Source organism: Macaca thibetana, chromosome 11, assembly GCF_024542745.1.
Source record: "Macaca thibetana thibetana isolate TM-01 chromosome 11, ASM2454274v1, whole genome shotgun sequence".
Lineage (NCBI taxonomy): Eukaryota > Metazoa > Chordata > Mammalia > Primates > Cercopithecidae > Macaca > Macaca thibetana.
In genome coordinates this window covers 119,984,177-120,002,757 of record NC_065588.1, presented here as the reverse complement: position 1 = coordinate 120,002,757, position 18,581 = coordinate 119,984,177, and the positions used below count along the sequence as shown (strand labels likewise).

The following is an 18,581-nucleotide window of genomic DNA, read 5'->3' as shown; positions in this document are numbered from 1 at the left end:
CTTACCAGAAACACAGAGTAAGTGGCAGCACCAGAACCCAAGTCAAATGCTCCTCCCACTATACCAGACTACTGCATTCCAGTTTGGGCTAACTCTTGTCTACTTCAGTTCCTCCACCTATGCTGTGACCGCCACCAGACTGGTCCGTCTTTCCACCTTGAGTCACATAGTATGTAACGAAGTGGTGTTTCACACACTAAGCCTCATCACCCACAGATCTGGTGGGTTCTGAAATCAATTTAGTGGGTCTCGACCAGCATTTTAAAAAAATTAACAGCTGGAGTAGAACAGAATAGAAAACATCCCACCTAGCAGAGTGTGGTTTCGTGAAAACCTTTGTTTTATTGTCTTGTTTGGGTGTGTACCGAATTGTACTTCTTACTGTGGGTCATGGTCAATATTGCATTTTATTTGTAGGATAACACATGGAAAAGTAATATAAAATTATTTTTTATGTACTGCTAAAGATCAACACATTTATCTCTGGAGAAAAGGGGAAAAGAACCAACCAGTCCAAAGAACATATGCATCTGTTCCTACACTGCCTTCTGACCACAGGACAAAACCCCACTGTGGCGGACTCCATGGATGGCTGATAAACACTATTCCCAACCACTTCTTGCTTCGCTGGCCACTACCACAGAGCCAGAAAAGCTGTGCGCTCATTTTCTCTGCTGCTCTTGAAGTGAGGGGCCACCACATGACCCACTTTTGGCCCCTAAGATGAATTCACAGCTGAAGTCAGCTAGGGCAGAGGGGTTTCTGAGGAAGCTCTTTGTTTTACTGATTAAAAGGCATGGATATAGCTAATATTGCCATACGCCCCCTCTGCCTTTCCCCCCTTATCTTTCTTCAGTGCAGACATGACAGGGTATAATAGTGGTCATCCAGAATCCATGAGGTGACACACAGGAAGAGAAGATCAATCACATCAACATTGATCTTGACATGAATGACACATGAAACCCCTGTGAGAAACTGCCTCTGCCTTTGGACTTATTTTTACAGGACAAAAATAAAGCCAACCTTGTTCGAACCACGAAAGTTGGGTTTTCAGTTATTTGCAGCCAAAAGCATTCCCGAGAGAACCATGCTAGATGGAATCCAAAACCCAAAGGCCGCATGCACCTGCACATTCTGCCTGAATCCCTGACGCCCCTACCAGAGACCAGAGGAGTACCTGAAGAAGACCAGGTGTTTCTCCTGCTTATGATTGCGAAGAAAATGGACCAGCTGATTAAATTTCTCATCTGCCTTGCATACCTGCACAAGAAAAAGGGAAACTAATAAAAAACATATTTGGCAATAATAATCCCCATGGCTATTTTCCGTTTCAGCATTAAATTTTAAGGAATGTCATTTTCCCCACAGGTAGGACAGACTTTAGTCAGAATGTTAACTGGTCTACCTAGCTCAGAGTAAACATTGACATGTGCTGCTGCCTCTAAAAGTTAATTTGTATGTCACAAAATCATACAGCTCAGAGAAACATAGTCATCCAACAGGCAACAGTTCCCAACTCCCAATCCCAATATACATGAGAGCTGGTACACCATCTCCAGAGTAGATTTTTATTTATTTATTTATTTTACCTTTTCTTTTCCTTTTTTTTTAAGAGACAGACTCTCAATATGTTGCCCAGACTGGTCTCAAACTCCTGGCCTGGCCTCTGGTGATCCTCCCACCTCAGTTCTAAAGTGCTGGGATTACAGGCATGAGCCACCTAACCCAGCCAAAGGATATATATATTTTTTTAAATGCAGATTCTTGGGTACGACATACAGATTCTGATGCAGTAGGTCTGAGATTGGACCTAAGAATCCATATTATTTAAGAGTTCCCCCAGGAAATTCTGATGCCAAGTTCAGAAGTCACTGCTCTAAGATGAATAATGATTTCCAGAAAGCAATGTACATAATTATTTAAAAGGCTTCCATGGACTCAGACCCCATTGCTTTTTTTCTTTTTTTTTTTTTTTTTTTTTTTGAGACAGAGTCTCGCTCTGTCGCCCAGGCTGGAGTGCAGTGGCACGATCTCGGCTCACTGCAAGCTCCGCCCCCCAGGTTCACGCCATTCTCCTGCCTCAGCCTCCCAAGTAGCTGGGACTACAGGCGCTGCCACCTCGCCCGGCTAGTTTTTTGTATTTTTTAGTAGAGACGGGGTTTCACCGTGTTAGCCAGGATGGTCTCGATCTCCTGACCTCGTGATCCGCCCGTCTCGGCCTCCCAAAGTGCTGGGATTACAGGCTTGCGCCACCGCGCCCGGCCTGCTTTTTTTCATAATGCAATCAAGTCCTCCATTCAAACTCCCAAATTAGAGACATTAAATTTACCTGAATGCATTCATCCTATTTTTACCAAAACCAAATGCCCAGTTTGGAATTTTTTCTCATGTACTCAGCCATCTCTAAATGCAAAACGAATGTAAAACAACAGAACGCAACAGTAGCCACAGTGGGTATCCAAAGCTAACATTAGTACGAGTATCCCTCATCCAAGGTCCCTAGGACTTGAAGTGTTTTTTGGCTTTTGAATTCTTTCAGATTTTGGAATAGCTGCACTATACTTACCAGTTGGGCATCCCTAATCTGGAAATCCGAAATCTAAAATACTCCAACAAGCATTTCCTTTCCATGATGCCATGCTGGCATTCAAAAAACTCCAGATTCTGGAGCAGTCTGGATTTTGAAATTTCAAGTTAGGAATGCTCAACCCATACTTACCGTGTACTAAGCACTATCATGAACATTTTTGCATGGATTAATTAATTAATCCTCCAGCAACCCTACGAAGCTGTATACTACTGTGGCCCCCATTTGACAAGTGAGGACCTCTAAGTTCACCGGTTAATTTAGTAGGGGCCAAAGCCAAGATATGCACCAGGCAGTCCTGCTCTAGCTGCTCTAGCTGCTCTAGCACCCATGCTCTCCACACTACCCTATGCAGAGTCCTTCCCTCTGCTTGGGAAGAGCTAGCCTCCTCCCTCACCCAGCCTGGACTGTCAGAAACATCAATGGCAACTACAGCTCCCACTTCTGATGAGCCTATCTGATCTCGACAACACTCTCCAGTTACACTAGGTGCAGTTTCTCATTTGGAAACTCATTCTACCTTTAATCTGCCTACAAATTGACACAAACAGGAGAGCAGCCTCGACAACCTCACAGTCTACAGCAATAGGAACACTCTGGTTTCAAGACCAGCCTCCTGCATTTTGAACAGCAGACATGTTCAGGAGCTAGGGAACCCCTCCAGGCCTAAAGAAAAATTTAACCTGAAAAAGCTTATTGCAAAAGAGAAAGAAAAGTCCCAGCCCCAGGCTGGTGGGACAATGTACCATCAGCAGTGGCACTGGCTTGTGGGTTCCTCCATGCCCTGATGGTGCTGCCTCCCCTGCAGCCTGTGCTCTCTGCATTTGTGCCTCGTGGCCCATCCCAGCAATGGGACGGAACAGAACAGGGGTGGGGAGTGGCCTCATTACTAAACAATCAAATTGCCAAAAGCCCATCTACTTCCTTGTGAAGAAACTACAGAAACTAGCAGCCAGTATTTACTACTAGAAATTCAGCATATTTGGGCCAGGCACAATGGCTTATGCCTGTAATCCCAGCACTTTGGGAAGCTGAGGCAGGCAATCATGAAGTCAGGAGTTCAAGACCAGCTTGGCCAACGTGGTGAAACCCCACCTCTACTAAAGATACAAAAAGTTAGCCGGGCACGGTGGCACACGCCTGTAATCCCAGCTACTCAGGAGGCTGAGGCAGGAGAATTGCTTGAACCCGGGAGGCAGAGGTTGCAATGAGCCGAGATCGTGCCACTGCACTCCAGCCTGGGTGAGACACTGTCTCAAAACAAAAAACAAACAAACAAAAAGGCTGGGCGCAGTGGCTCACGCCTGTAATCCCAGCACTTTGGGAGGCCGAGGTCGGCAGGTCACCAGGTCAGGAGATCGAGACCATGCTGGCTAACACAGTGAAACCCCGTCTCTACTAAAAAAATACAAAAAATTAGCCGGGCATGGTGGCGGGTGCCTGTAGTCGCAGCTACTCAGGAGGCTGAGGCAGGAGAATGGTGTGAACCCGGAAGGTGGAGCTTGCAGTGAGCTGAGATCATGCCACTGCACTCCAGCCTGGGTGACAGAGTGAGACTCCGTCACAAAAAAAAAAAAAAAAAAAATTCAACATATTTGATGCAGGTCAAAAATACACAACATTTACAGAGTAGAACATTTATTTCCACCCCACAAAATCTCCTCAGGAGTGAGTCTGTCATTTGATTTTCTGTGTTCCACCTGCACATCTAACTATGCCCTTCTCTGTGACACAGGCTGTTCTGACAGGCCCAGGAACTACAGAGTTTAACCATGCCTGCACCCAGCACACCCCAAGCATGTAAAATAGAAACATTTTGTCACTTGAGGGTAGGAGGTTCAGAGACACTGTCCTTAGAGACTGTGCTTAAAATACATTTATGCCCAATTTAACTAACTTACTCATTCATGAGCAGGAACACCCAGACCATTTCTCCTAGCTCTGTCCCCAAATGCATTTCATATGTGCTACAGGGTCTCATATATTTATTCTACCAGTACAATTTCCATAAAATGAGCACTGGTCATTATCACTAAGTAAGAAGCAAGCCCAGGCACTCACCATGTAGTAGTTTTCCAGGCGGGAGGGGGTCTTCTGGGCGCCGCTGGCTGCCACGCCTTTCTCCTTCACCGAGACCCGGACAGGGTTCCGGAGGCCTGCTCTCACCAAGTTCTCCACTTCCTGCGTCTGAGTGGCTGAGAAGAGGCCTGTTCTCCTCTGCTTTGGCAAAAACTCCAGGATGGTGTTGATGCTAATAAAAAGAGGGCTCATACTTAACCGCTCACTTGCCAGCATAATCAACACACAGTGCTTCACGATACCAAACAGGTATTCAGAAAGACTGAAAGTGAAGCCATCAAAATATTTATAGCACATACACTGGGAGGTGAGATTATGGGTGATTCTTTGTTTCTTCTTTATACTTTCATTTTTCCAAGGTTCCTCAAATTTTAGCATATAATTATACAATTATAATGATATGTGAATTACATCCCATTAAACTGTTTATTAAAAAACAACAAAACTGCCAGGTGTGATGGCTCATGCCCGTAATCCCAGCACTTCGGGAGGCTGGGATAGGAGGATCTCTTGAGCCCAGGAATTTGAGACCAACCTGGGCAACATAAGGGGATCTTGTCTCTGCAAAAATTAAAAAAAAAAAAAAAAAGGCGTGATGGCATGTGCCTGTAGTCCCAGATACTCAGGAGGCTGAGATGGGAGGCTCACTTAAGCCCAGGAAGTAAAGGTCGCAATGACCCAAAATCATGCCACTGCATTCTAGCCTGGATGACAGAGTGAAACCCTGTCTCAAAAAAAAAAAAAAAAAAAAATACTTGAAGGAAAGTGCATTATAAGATCAAAGATAGAACGGGAATAAAAATCACGTGGTAGAATTTGAAAGCTCAAACTACTTAATGATTTGAAATTAAAATGTGGTTAATAAAAATACTTAGGCCAGGTATGGTGGCTGGCGCTTGTAATCCTAGCACTTTGGGAAGCCTAGGTGGGAGGATCACTTAAGCCCAGGAGTTTGAGAACAGCCTGGGCAACATGGCAAAACCCCAGCTGCAAAAAATAAAAAAAACAGGCATGGTGGTGTGCGCCTGTAGCCCCAGCTACTCAGGAGGCTGATGCAGGAGGATCACCTGAGCCCAAGAGGTTGAGGCTGCAGTGAACATAATCACGCCACTGCACTCTGGCCTCGGTTACAGCACAAGACCCTGTCTCTAAAAAATAAATTAATTAAAAATAAATTAAAATGAAAATAAAAAATAAAAATACCTAGTCATAAAGTGGTAAACTCCATTTTGCTTTCCTTTTGTATTAGTATCATCCACCCACTCAAGCCAGTGAAGTCCAAAGTCCAGTACCTTGCCTCAAACCCCATGTCCAGAAGTCTGTCTGCCTCATCCAACACCAGGACATCCAGGGATCGCACACAGCTGGCCAGATCCAAGCCTTCCGCCTTCCTTCGGAACATGTCCTCCAAGCGGCCTGGAGTGGCCACAATGATGTTCCCACTTTGGAAAGAAAGTTAACATTTACCAAGCTCTCTGGATCTTGGGAATGTGGTTAATGATTACCAAAATACCAAGCTTCATATCCCTCCAAAGTCATTTAAGCCCTAGTGAAGAGAACGAAGAGCATGAGAGTGGAAAAGAGTGCTGTAGGGTAGAAAATGTGAGCGCTGCGGCGAAACAGGATCTGGGTTCTGGGCTATGACCCAGGCAAGGTTGGCAAACTCCAGCTCCCAGACCAAACCTGGGCTGCTGCCTGTCCTTGCCAAGTATTTTATTGGCAGACAACCACGCCCATTTATTCACATGTTGCCTATCGCTGCCTTCACACTGCAACAGCAGTTGAGTAACTGCGACGGAGACCATATGGTTCACAAAGCCGAAAACAGTTACCATCTGCTCATTTACAAAAAAAGCTTCCCAACCTCTGACCTACACAAGTTAACTCAACCATTGTAGGCCCCAGGTAGCTCACATGTAAAATGGGAATGTTGACAGAATTAGAGAACCCTATGTAAAGATCACAAACTGGCAGACTCAGGGCCGGATGTGGCTCCCTCAGACTGGCTCACCTACAAGATGTGTTTTTCAAACGTGGATTACACGCCAACAGTTAAAAAATCAGGAGATTACACACACAAATCTGGAATTCCATCTTCTTTTTAAAAAATTCAAAACCTGGCACGACTGAGCCCAGTCCCACCAGGCAGCTACCAGCTGGAGCTGAGTATTCCAGGCAGCTACTGACCAGTTCCTCACCATCCCCCAGTCCCGCATTCATCTATCCTGACCACTCATTTATCCTCACGTCGTTCTCTTGACCTCTGTAGGAACCTGAGTTAAGTACTCATCAGGCCCTCATGGGAAGGAGCTAGCAAAGCGCCATAGGAAGCTGGCCTGGAGAAAACACCTTTTTGCAGGGGGAGGAGGCTGCTGAAAGGGGGACCCACAGTTAGGCTGAGATCACATATCAATTCTTAGGTTCAGTGCCAAGAGCAGCAAATAAATGAGCAGACATGAGCAAACTCACCCTTGTTGCTTAAACCTCTCAACATCTTCTCCAGGATTCCTGCCTCCAATCCAAAGAATCTGGCTAAAACAAGAAAACAGTCTTTAAGTTCGGCAAAACAACAGCCCGTGGCTAACAGGGACACTGCATCCAATTCACCTGAACTGGGCGAAGTGCTTCGTGAAATGCGACAGGACCTCGTCTATCTGAACGGCCAGCTCTCGGGTGGGGGTGATGATTATGGCTCCGACCTGCCCACATGGAAGGAAGGGACACAGTCAGCAGCACAAGGGCCTCCTGGAGAGGAACTCATAGGCCCTCCGCCCTCCACCACACACAGAACTTCCAGAGAAACCGCAGTTACTGGGCGTTCTCAGCAGCATCCCTGAGCACATATCAACTACTTTGAATTACGGTTACTTGTCATCATACACTGCAGTTATGCTCTTTAAAGTCACTCACACTAAGAACACTGAATTAGTGAACGCTGAACCACTGCTCACAGGGGAAACGCAGGGTTAGGTTCCTGCCAGTCTCTGGACATGACATTTTTGTCAACCAATCAATACATAACTCTATTTTATGTCTGTTTGTGCTTAAAAGACTCTATTTAATATATACTGTTGATTCATTCCTATTGAACTCGTGGCCAACAGCACATTAACTCATGCCTGAGCTTGTGCTTCTCTAGTGCGGGGATTCTCTCTGCACGTCATAACCTTCTTGCGCCCAGGAACACTAGACTGCACTACACCACGGAGCCATTTCAAAAACCAAAATCACCAACATAAAGCAACAAATGTGCAAAATGGCTGGGCACGCTGGCTCACACCTGTAATCCCAGCACTTTGGGAGGCCGAGGCGGAAAGATCACTTGAGCCCAGAAGTTTGAGACCAGCCTGGGTAACATGTCAAAACCCCTTCTCCTCAAAAAATACAAAAAATTACCCAGATGTGGTGGTCCACACCTGTAGTCCCATCTACTTGGGAGGCTGAGGCAGGAGGATAGCTTGAGCCTGGGAGGTGGAGGTTGCAGCGAACTAAGATCACACCACTGCACTCCAGTCTGGGTGACAGAGCAAGACCCTGTCTCAGGTAAAAAAGGAAAAAAAAAAGGTGAAAAACATAGCACTAAATAGATGACGAAAAGGACACTGTTTACACCTGAGCAGTAAAACAAAAGGCAGCTCTGCCCATGCCCATGACCACAGAAGCACCGAGGATCCACTGGGTTGTTATAAGTTTCAACGAGCAGACAAATTAACAAATATAGAATCCACAGATAGGCCGGGCGCGGTGGCTCACGCCTGTAATCCCAGCACTTTGGGAGGCCGAGGCGGGCGGATCACAAGGTCAGGAGATCGAGACCACGGTGAAACCCCGTCTCTACTAAAAATACAAAAAATTAGCCGGGCGCGGTTGTGGGCGCCTGTAGTCCCAGCTACTCGGGAGGCTGAGGCAGGAGAATGGCGTGAACCCGGGAGGCGGAGCTTGCAGTGAGCCGAGATCGCGCCACTGCACTCCAGCCTGGGCGACAGAGCGAGACTCCGTCTCAAAAAAAAAAAAAAAAAAAAAAAAAGAATCCACAAATAATGAGGATTGTCTTTTTTTTCTTCAAGTTTCTTTCATTCATTCATTCATTCATTCATTCATTATTGGTAGAGATAAAGTCTCACTGTGTTGCCCAGGCTGCTCTCAAACTCCTGGACTCCAGTGATCCTCCAGACTCGGCCTCCCAAAGTGCTGGGATTACAGGTGTGAGCCATGGCTTCTGATCTATTTTTTCAAGTTTGTAGCCAGCTTCTTAATCCAATGTGAACTCTGATGACTAGGTGAAAATAAATCACTTTCACTGTCCTCACCTGACTCTTCTTTAACTTCTCTTCTCTTCTCAGAAGAATTTCCAGGATGGGGATGACAAAAGCGAGTGTTTTGCCACTACCTGTGACCTGCAAACAGAGAGTTTTGGTTTCCTTTTCTTCCTCAGAGTTCATGTGAGGGAAAACACAAGAACAGGCTGCACGTACCCGAGGCACTCACCGCTTCTGCAGCGACATCTTTGTTTCGCATGAACAGAGGGATGGTTGCAGACTAAAGGGAGAGATTGCAAAGCACCGGTTAAAGGATGTCATCACTTCACAGGTGAGAACCGAAGCCCTAGGAACATAACGGGCAGCTAAGGCCACAGTGGACCCCACCACAAAAGGGTCTCTGAGTAACCAAGTCACCATACAGAAGTTGAATCAAACGTGGCAACTGTGTCTACATGGACGACGTGTGGGGACAGTGAGCTGAGCTGGGAGGTGGGAGTCCTGAATTCTATTCCTGTCTCTCCAACTTCCCTCTCTGAACCAGGAAGGGGTTGAAGACATTGGGTTTTAGGGTCCCTTCCAGCTCTAATATCACAGAATCAAGATTCAAATAAACCTTCTCATTTTAAGCACTGTAGAGGTCTCCAGACTTTACAAGAAACCTGGTTTTAGCATCAAAAAAGCTAAACCTCAATTAGATTTAGGCCTTGGCCTCGTGGCTGCTCCCTCCAGGGTTCAGCCCTGGTCCCCAGAGCCTGAGCTCACTTAAATCACAGCAGATGTAATATTATTCCAACTGCCTCTGCACAGTGATTTCTGTCCTCCCTATCAACCCCCAAGGGAACATTTGGCAATGTAAGGAGACATTTTTGGTTGTCAAAACCCAGGGTGGGCCAGGCATGGTGGCTCACATCTATAATTACAGCACTTTGGGAGGCCCTTAACTCCCTTAAGGCCAGGAGTTCCAGACCAGCCTTGGCAACACAGGGAGACTCTATCTCTACAAAGAAAATTTTTTAAATTATGTGGGTGTGGTGGTGCATGCCTGTGGTCCCAGCTACTCAGGAGGCTAAGGTAGGAGGATCACCTAGGCCCAGGGAGGTCGAGGCTGCAGTGAGTTGTGACTGTACCACCACACTCCAGCCTGGATAACAGAGCAAGACACTGCCTCAAAAAAATAAGTAACTAAATAAATTACAGCCAGAGTTGGGAGATGATGTCCTCTGGTGGACAGATTCCAGTGATGCTGTTAAACATCCTACAATGCCCAGGACAGCCCACAACAAAAAATTTTCCAGCACAAAATGTCAATAGTGCCGAGGGTGAGGACGCTGCTCCAGGCCACTGCTGTCCAATAGAAATAAAATGTGAACCACATAAACAATGTTAAATTTTCTAGTAGCCATAGTAAGAAAAGTAAAAAGAAATGGGTGAAATAAATTTTAATATTTTATTTAACCCAATATATCAAAAATATTGTCCCTTCACATTTAATCAATATGTAAAAATCAACATTTTCCATTCTTTTTTCATACTAGGCCTTCAAAATATACTGTGTTATTTGATACTCAGAGTATACTTTGATTTGGACAAAGTGTATTTCAAGCACTCTATAGCCGTGTCTGGTGACTGTGTAGTGGATGACAGGTCTAGACAATGAGCTCTGAGGCTCTGAGGATCTGAGGCCAGGTTCCCTAGGCAGGGAACACAGCACTCCCAGTTTCCATCTCCAGCCCTGTCTGCTGGAAATAGATTCTCCACATTCCCAGGAATCTTATGGGCATCTCAAACTCAAGGCTTCATTTATTTTCAAAAATTTTTTGCTATTACAGGGCCTCCCTATGTTGCCCAGGCTGGTCTTGAACTCCTGGTCTCAAGTGATCCTCCCACCTTAGTCTCCAAAAGTGCTAGGATTACAGGCGTGAGCCACCGTGCCCGGCCATTATTTATTTTAATTTCAGAGATGGGGGTCTCACTATGTTGCCCAGGCTGGTCTTGAATTCTTGGGCTCAAGGGATCCTCCCACCTCGGCCTTCCAAGTAAATGGTACTACAGGCGGGTGCCTCTGTACCCAGCTCAATGTTTAAAAACAGGACTCTTGTGGCCAGGCACAGTGGCTCACACCTGTAATCCCAGCACTTTGGGAGGCCAAGGCGGGCGTATCACCTGAGATCAGGAGTTTGAGACCAACCTGGCCAACATGGCGAAACCCTATCTCTACTAAAAACACAAAAATTAGCCAGGCGTGGTGATGCATGCCTGTAATCCCAGCTACTCGGAAGGCTGAAATGGAAGAATCATTTGAACACGGGAGGCAGAAGTTGCAGTGAGCTGAGATCATGCCATTGCACTCCAACCTGGGCAACAGAGCAAGATTCTGTCTCAAAAACATTAAAAAAAAAAAAAAAAAAAAAAAAAAACCCACCCACGCACACAAAGAAAAAAAAACAAGAACTTTTGACTTTCCTTCTGAAACCTGCTACACCCTCCAGCCATTCTCGGGAAATGGTAACACCATTCACTCAGCTACTAAGAATAAAAATCGGTGGGGTGCGGTGGTTCAGCCTGTAATCCCAGCACTTTGGGAGGCTGAGGCAGGTGGACCATGAGGTCAGGAGTTCAAGACCAACCTGGCCAAGATGGTGAAACTCCGTATCTACTAAAAATACAAAAAATTAGCCAGGCGTGGTGGCAGGCGCCTGTAATCTCAGCTACTGAGGAGGTTCAGGCAGAGAACTGCTTGAACCCAGGAGGTGGAGACTGCAGTCAGCCAAGATCGCGCCACTGCACTCCAGCCTGGGCAACAGAGTGAGACTCCATCTCAAAAGAAAAAAAAAAAAAAGAATAAAAACTTCAGCTCCCTCTAGAGCCTTTTCTTTCCTAACCTCCACTTCCGGTCCCTTAGCAACCTTAAAGTTATTCCAAATGTGACTTCTCAATATCCACTGGTTCCACCCTACTCCAAGCCACCATCATCTCTTACCTGACAATGGCCTCCTAAGCGACCTGCCTGCTCTTATGTCTCTTATGCCTGAAAAGGCCACTCTCTAAAGAGAAATCACAGCCCTTCCTTTCCTAAACATCTTCCCAGATAAGATGGCTTCCCACTACATTTAGAATGAAATCCAAGCTTCTACAAGACCCTACACAATCCATCTCTTGCACTACTCTTGATGTTCAGTCACAAAGGCCTCCTTTCTGCTGCTCAAACCATTTGCAGCCTGCCCCAGGACATTTATGTGCACTGGTATTTCTCTCCGCTGGAATAATCTCCCCTTCGTCACCCGAGAGCCAGCTCCTTCTCAATCACTGAGGTCTCAGCTCAATGACACCTCCTCAGAGAGGCCTTCCTTAGCACCCTGTCTCACCTCCTCTCCAGTCCTCGAGTGACACTATCACAACAGTCTTAGTTCCTTCATAACATTTACTAGCAGCTGAAATTATCCTTTCTCTAGCTCCTGCGCTAGAAAGTAAGGCTATGAGCAGATGCCAATACTGCAAACTCCCCAGAGCCTAGAAGAGTTCCTGGCACATAGTAGGTCCTCAAGAAATACTTCTTGAAAAGATGCATAACAACAGGTAACCCTCACTGAGCTCCTATAGTGTGCCGACTGGTTTATTTAGTCCCCACAGCAACCCCATAAGGAGGGTGTTATTTTTTCATCATTTCACAGAGAAGGAAAATGACGCACGTTGAGGTTAAGCCATTTGCCCGAGGTCTCACAGCTACAGGGGGCAGGGCTAGGATGAGAACCAGGCTCGAGACCCCAGCACCCGAGGGCAGGGTGGGTCGCGGCCCCTCTGCCGGCTCGCTGGCCGAGCAGCTCCGCATCCCGCCAGTCTGGGCAGCCTGGAGACGAGGCAAGAGCCCCAGCTGGAGGGATGAGCGCCCCAGGGCTCGGGTCTGTCCGATCACCTCCGCTGTGTCCGAAGCAGCGGGTGCCTGCCCCCCTCCCAGCCTCACTCTCCCCCAGGAACCGATACCTGCACCGGCGTCATGTACGGGAAGCCCAGCTCCCGCAGCGCGCCCAGCACCCGCGGGTGCAGTGACACTGGCAGAGACTCCCAGGAGCCCTCCGTCACATGCTCCATGGCGATCTCCTTTGCCGTCTCGGTCGCCGCTGCTCGAAGGCGCCCTGTGCACCCGCAACGAGCACTTCCGCTTCCGGCAGCTCCGGCGGCCGGCCGGGAACTTTGCTGGAGCAGCAGAGTTCCGGAGCGCTGCGAAGGCTCCAACGCCGCGGGAGCGAGGAAAGGCGCCCGCGGGACGGTGGAGGCAGGCGGCGGGGCAGGCTCGGGGAGTTACACCCGCCCCGCACCCCTGGGCTCCGGGCGCCTCTCAGCACCGGACAAGGGTTTTGGCGGGAGGGAGTCTGGCCCGGCTCTCCCACTTTCTTTGTCCCTCGGAGGCAGGTGGCAGCACAGGACCGCGTCCAGGCCGAAGGACCGCGGGGCTGGCTGCCGTGGGCAGAGAAACGTGTCGGGGCCCCGGGTTAGCAGCCCTGCAAAACAGGCACCCGCTGATGGCGGGGGTCCGATGGCCGGTACATCCTGAATGTTGGTTTACTTTCCCGGAAGTTAGGGTCAGAGTCCTAAGTAAGAACACTGTCCTATTCCACTGTTCACAGTTGGCCTGGGCCATTCATGTCCACATACACCTTCACTCAGCAAGCTTTTATTGACCACTCATTACGTGCCCTCTATGAGGGCCTATCTCCTCCAGCTATGTGCATGACTTGCTCCTGTTGAGGCTCTGAAAACGAAACCCCAAAATGAAGACCCCAGAGGCAGCCTCAGAAGCAAGTTTCTCTCTGACCTTCTGCCCCGTCTCTGATCTCTGATTCTGTGAGGCTGGCCATAGAAACTCAAGAATCCCTCTTGCCCGTCATGATGGAGCATAGAAACGGGAACCCCTTTTCTCCAAAGTCAGCCATAAAACCTAAAAATATTACTCTAACTCTCTCTCTCCACCTTTCTGTGAAAAAACTGGCCATAAAGAAATTATAGGCCGGACATGGTGGCTCACGCCTGTAATCCCAGCACTTTGGGAGGCCAAGGCGGGCAGATCACGAGGTGAGGAGTTCGAGACCAGCCTGGCCAATATGGTGAAACCCCTTCTCTACTAAACATACAAAAATTAGCCGGGCGTGGTGGCGCATACCTGTAAGTCCCAGCTACTCGGGAGCCTGAAGCAGAAGAAGAATCGCTTGAACCAGGGAGGTGGAGGTTGCGCCACTGCACTCCAGCCTGGGCGACAGAGTGAGACTCAGTCTCAAAAAAAAGAAAAGAAAAAAAGAGGCCGGGCGCGGTGGCTCAAGCCTGTAATCCCAGCACTTTGGGAGGCTGAGACGGGCGGATCACGAGGTCAGGAGATCGAGACCATCCTGGCTAACACGGTGAAACCCCGTCTCTGCTAAAAAATACAAAAAACTAGCCGGGCGCGGTGGCGGGCGCCTGTAGTCCCAACTACTCGGGAGGCTGAGGCAGGAGAATGGCGTGAACCCAGGAGGCGGAGCTTGCAGTGAGCTGAGATCCGGCCACTGCACTCCAGCCTGGGCGGCAGAGCCAGACTCTGTCTCAAAAAAAAAAAAAAAAAAAAAAAAAGAAAAGAATAAAAGAAATTACCTGGGCTGGGCGCGTGGCTCACGCCTGTAATCCCAGCAGTTTGGGAGTCCGAGGCAGGTGGATCACCTAAGGTCAGGAGTTTAAGACCAGCCTGGCCAAAGTGGTGAAATCCCGTCTCTATTAAAAATACAAAAAAATTAGCCAGGTGTGGCAGGTGCCTGCAGCTACTCCGGAGGCCAAGCAATGAGCATCGCCTGAACCTGAGAGGTGGAGGTTGCAGTGAGCCTAGATCGCACCACTGCATTCTAGCCTGGGCGACAGAGTGAAACTGTTTCAAAAAAAAAAAAAAAAAAAAAAAGGCCAGACGCAGTGGCTCACACCTGTAATCCTAACACTTTCAGAGGCCGAGGTGGGCGGATTGCCTGAGCTCGAGTTCGAGACCAGCCTGGGCAACACGGTGAAACCCCGTCTCTACTAAAAATACCAAAAAAATTAGCCGGATTTGGCGGCGTGCACCTGTAGTCCCAGTTACTTGGGAGGCTGAGGCAGGAGAATTGCTTGAACCCAGGAGGCGGAGGCTGCAGTGAGCCAAGATGGCGCCACTGCACTCCAGCTGGGGCGACAGCGAGAGACTATGTCTCTAAAAAAAAAAAATAAAAAATTTCTGACCTCTTTTGTTTTGCTTGTAGGTTGTAAGACCCCATTACAGGAAGGGTTCTGTCCCCTACCCAGAAGGAAGGAATGCTGCAGAGAGGCCGAAAAGAATCCAGACAGGCCTTGCTGGGCTTCCCCACTCAGTCTGTGAGCATTAGATCATGCCCTTCTTGTCCAGTCCTATTTCTACTCAGCTGTGCATATTTTGTTGAGCCTAAGCATAAAAATGAATATTTTTCCCTGTAACTTTGGGTCTTAATTCTGAAGGTTCCTTTGTTGTGCAAAACCATGACCAAATAAATTTGCATCACTTTCCTCCTATTAATCTGCCTTTTTTCAGTTGAATTTTTAGAGAAACCTGAGGACAAAAGGTAAGTTTTCCCCTACACTCCCTTACATTCCACTTGGACTTTTGAAATCACCTTCTCAGTGTTACCTTCCTTTCCGCATCACTGAAACTCCTACCCTCATTTATTTTCCCTTCTTAGCATTTACCATTATCTTTCTTGCTACACACACACACACACACACACACACACACACAACTTACTAGGTTCATCTCTGCCACCAAAATGTAAAACCCACACTAATGGGGTCTTTTCTCTATCTTCTTTATCCCAGGGACTATCACTGTAGCACACAGCAATCACTCAAATATTTGTGGGATCAATAAATGGGAATACAACTCATGCAGACTGCAGTCATCTCAAATTAAGTAAAAGACAACAGCCTAAAGCCACATTTTCAATGAAATGATCATCACATTCTCAAAACTCTTCGACAACTTTTATAAAATGGGACTTCGGCCAGGCACGGTGGCTCATGTCTGCAATCACAACACTTTGGGAGGCTGAGGCAGGAGGATCACTTGAGCCCAGGAGAATGAGGCCAGCCTGGGCAAGGTACAGGAGACTCTGTCTCTATGAAAGTAATTTTTTAATTAGCTAGGCATGGTGGTGCATGCCTGTGGTCCCAACTACTCGGGAGGCTCAGATGAGAGGATCACTTGAGAGGTTAAGGCTGCAGTGAGCCATGTTTGTGCCACTGCACTCCAGTCCAGGTAACAGAGCAAGACCCTGCTTTTAAAAAACAAAAGATGTAGTCCCAGCTACTTGGAGAGCCGAGGTGGTAGGATCACTTGAGCCCAGGGGTTGAGGTCAGTGAGCAGAGATCAAGCTAACGCACTTCAACCTGGGAATAGAGTGAGATCCTGTCTCCAAAAAAAGAAAAGGGGGGCATTTCACAGACAGTTCTGAAAGCAAAGGCACAGAGAAATTGCGTATCTGTGTGTGTCTTCTGTGCTCTACTACCTACTAGTTTTCTGACCTTAGGACCCATTCCAAGCCTGTTTTCCTCCTCACTTCCAAAATGATTTTACCCAAGGTAATGGCAGTTTTGAAGCATGAATAAGACAGACCAAGTAAAGTGCTTAGTACTGGATCAATACATTACACAGTACTCAATAAATCGTAGCTACTTTTATTACCAGCAGGCCGTTAGTTTCACAGAGGAAGGAGTTTCTACAGGTGGTGATCTAGTCTCTGGTTCCACCTTTCACTCTCTTACCTGTGGCCTTGGGCACATCATTTAATCTGTCTTTAAAGCTATTTCCCACATTCATAAACCGAGTGAAAATAATTCAACCCTTTCTTTTTTCCCAAATAGAAAAATACTTGAGATTTTAGCACTGATCCATCAGAGAAGCCTCACTGGAAAACCTGTGCAGAAACGAAAACTTGGTACCGTTCACTATCCTCAAGCTTATAGAATTAAAAAGTAACAGACATAATAGGCATAAATACTCAGAAAACATGGACATGTCTCATGTCAAATAAGAACAGAAAGTTGGTGTGTAAAAAATGTGAATTAACTGTCAATATATAAAACACAGAATACTGACTGTTTTTAAAAAGAATTGTTTATTTACTGAACCTGGGGCATATTAGATACAACCAATTTTAAATTTACATATTTTAAGTCAATTTTGAAGTGTTTCACACACACAAAAAAAAACTGGTATGCAACAGTTGTCCTAAGGTGAAAGTCACCTCATTAATAAACTGTTGCAAGTGTTCTCACCCAAGGTGGAAAAACTGCTTATCCTGAACATGAAAACCTGTAACAAATTTAAATTAATTATATAAAACTCGTTACTTGTAGTCTTCCCCTTACAAAGATCAAAAAAAAAAAAAAATGTACAAGTAACTAATATATATCAGTCACAACATAATCCTGGATCATCCCCATACCGAAACCAGATGCTCTTTTAATTTTAAACCCATCATCAGAGAACAAGAGAAAGTCATTTCATTTTACACAAAACAAGATTCACATGTGCCAAAAAAGAAAGACCCAAGAAAAACAAAAACCCAAACCCTAATGCTGACACTGATGTTCAGTGCCCTAAACAGTGGCCCAAAGGTCACTGATCAAAAATAAAATAGTGGCTGTATATCACTGCAATGAAATCCAAGAGGCTTTAACCCTTTGGCATCAGAAATCTGGATTTTTCCAATTATGTAAATGTTTATTTCCTACATGCCAAGAGTGGGGGAAGTGAATGTGCCAGTGTGGAAAGAAAAAGAGCCACCACTCACTGGGACACTCAGAGAATTGGCTTTAACAGACAATTAGAAGGTTAGACAGAAACCCAAAAATGGTTATTAGCTGCTTGTGTCATCAATTTAAGTGGAGATGATTAAGTCCTAAGGTACAATGTAAAAATGTGTGCGGGAAAATGTATGCTGAGTCGTACTTTTAAAGCAAAAGAAGAAAACAAAGTATGAAAGTACCCAGCCTGGCGGCATACGCCCAAGTCAGAGAGCTCTGCCATTAGGATGGGCAGAAACCGTCAAGATTCATACTGTTGTTTCTCATAAAGACTCAACAAAATGAATCTGTAGTGACTTGAACCACAGACTGAGGGAATCCAAAGAATGCAGTCATTTTAGTAAAGTACTATGAGGCTTTGTGCTGATTTCCTGAACAAACTGCATTATATTATGAAAACACAAGTAAAAGAAGTAATAAAAACTATACTCCCATATTTCACTTACAGTGTTTGAGTTCCTGGAATGGAGGCAGCATTCAAACAAGAAATTATGCCAATCAACTGTCAAATTTGCACTATAATTTTCCTAAAAAGGTGTTTTTCCCCCAATATCTATTCATCACAAAGAAACATAAATTGTGAATGTACAGTTCAGAAAATAAAAATGGAGAAACTAATGACATTATTATGACCAAGGTGTTTGGTAAACAGTGAATTCTGAGTTGGGATCATCAGGAAGAGGCTTTTTAAACAACCCTCCGGACTTCAAAAAATCTCTTCAGGTAGTAGATCTGTCCCAATGTCATGGCAACTAGAACAAGAGCTTCAAAGAAGGACCAAAGGACCACTCTGCTGTTTGTGTTGTCGTTGACTGTTGAGGACA

General features: G+C 46.3%; 2 protein-coding genes across 7 annotated transcripts in view; both read right to left on the bottom strand.

Annotated features, from left to right (window-relative positions):
• DDX55 (DEAD-box helicase 55) overlaps positions 1-18,581 on the bottom strand; it is a 312,124-nt gene that overhangs the window by 10,157 nt on the left and 283,386 nt on the right. For 3 of the 5 annotated variants that reach the window (XR_007717644.1, XR_007717643.1, XM_050747991.1), the window contains exons 1-8: positions 12,913-13,092; positions 9,158-9,208; positions 8,980-9,066; positions 7,277-7,368; positions 7,139-7,201; positions 5,962-6,111; positions 4,652-4,841; positions 1,181-1,263 (exon numbers count right to left, since the gene is read on the bottom strand). Coding sequence is in view for 3 of the 5 variants with exons in the window: in XM_050747991.1 (XP_050603948.1) it covers positions 1,181-1,263; positions 4,652-4,841; positions 5,962-6,111; positions 7,139-7,201; positions 7,277-7,368; positions 8,980-9,066; positions 9,158-9,208; positions 12,913-13,020 (824 nt within the window). In the remaining 2 variants the exon portion in view is untranslated. The other 2 variants (XM_050747989.1, XM_050747990.1) reach the window with 2 other exon arrangements.
• TMED2 (transmembrane p24 trafficking protein 2) overlaps positions 17,048-18,581 on the bottom strand; it is a 209,137-nt gene continuing 207,603 nt past the window's right edge. For both annotated transcript variants that reach the window (XM_050748176.1, XM_050748177.1), the window contains one exon: positions 17,048-18,569. In XM_050748176.1, coding sequence (XP_050604133.1) covers positions 18,445-18,569 — 125 coding nt within the window. In that variant the 3' untranslated portion in view covers positions 17,048-18,444. The remainder of the gene's footprint in view (positions 18,570-18,581) is intronic.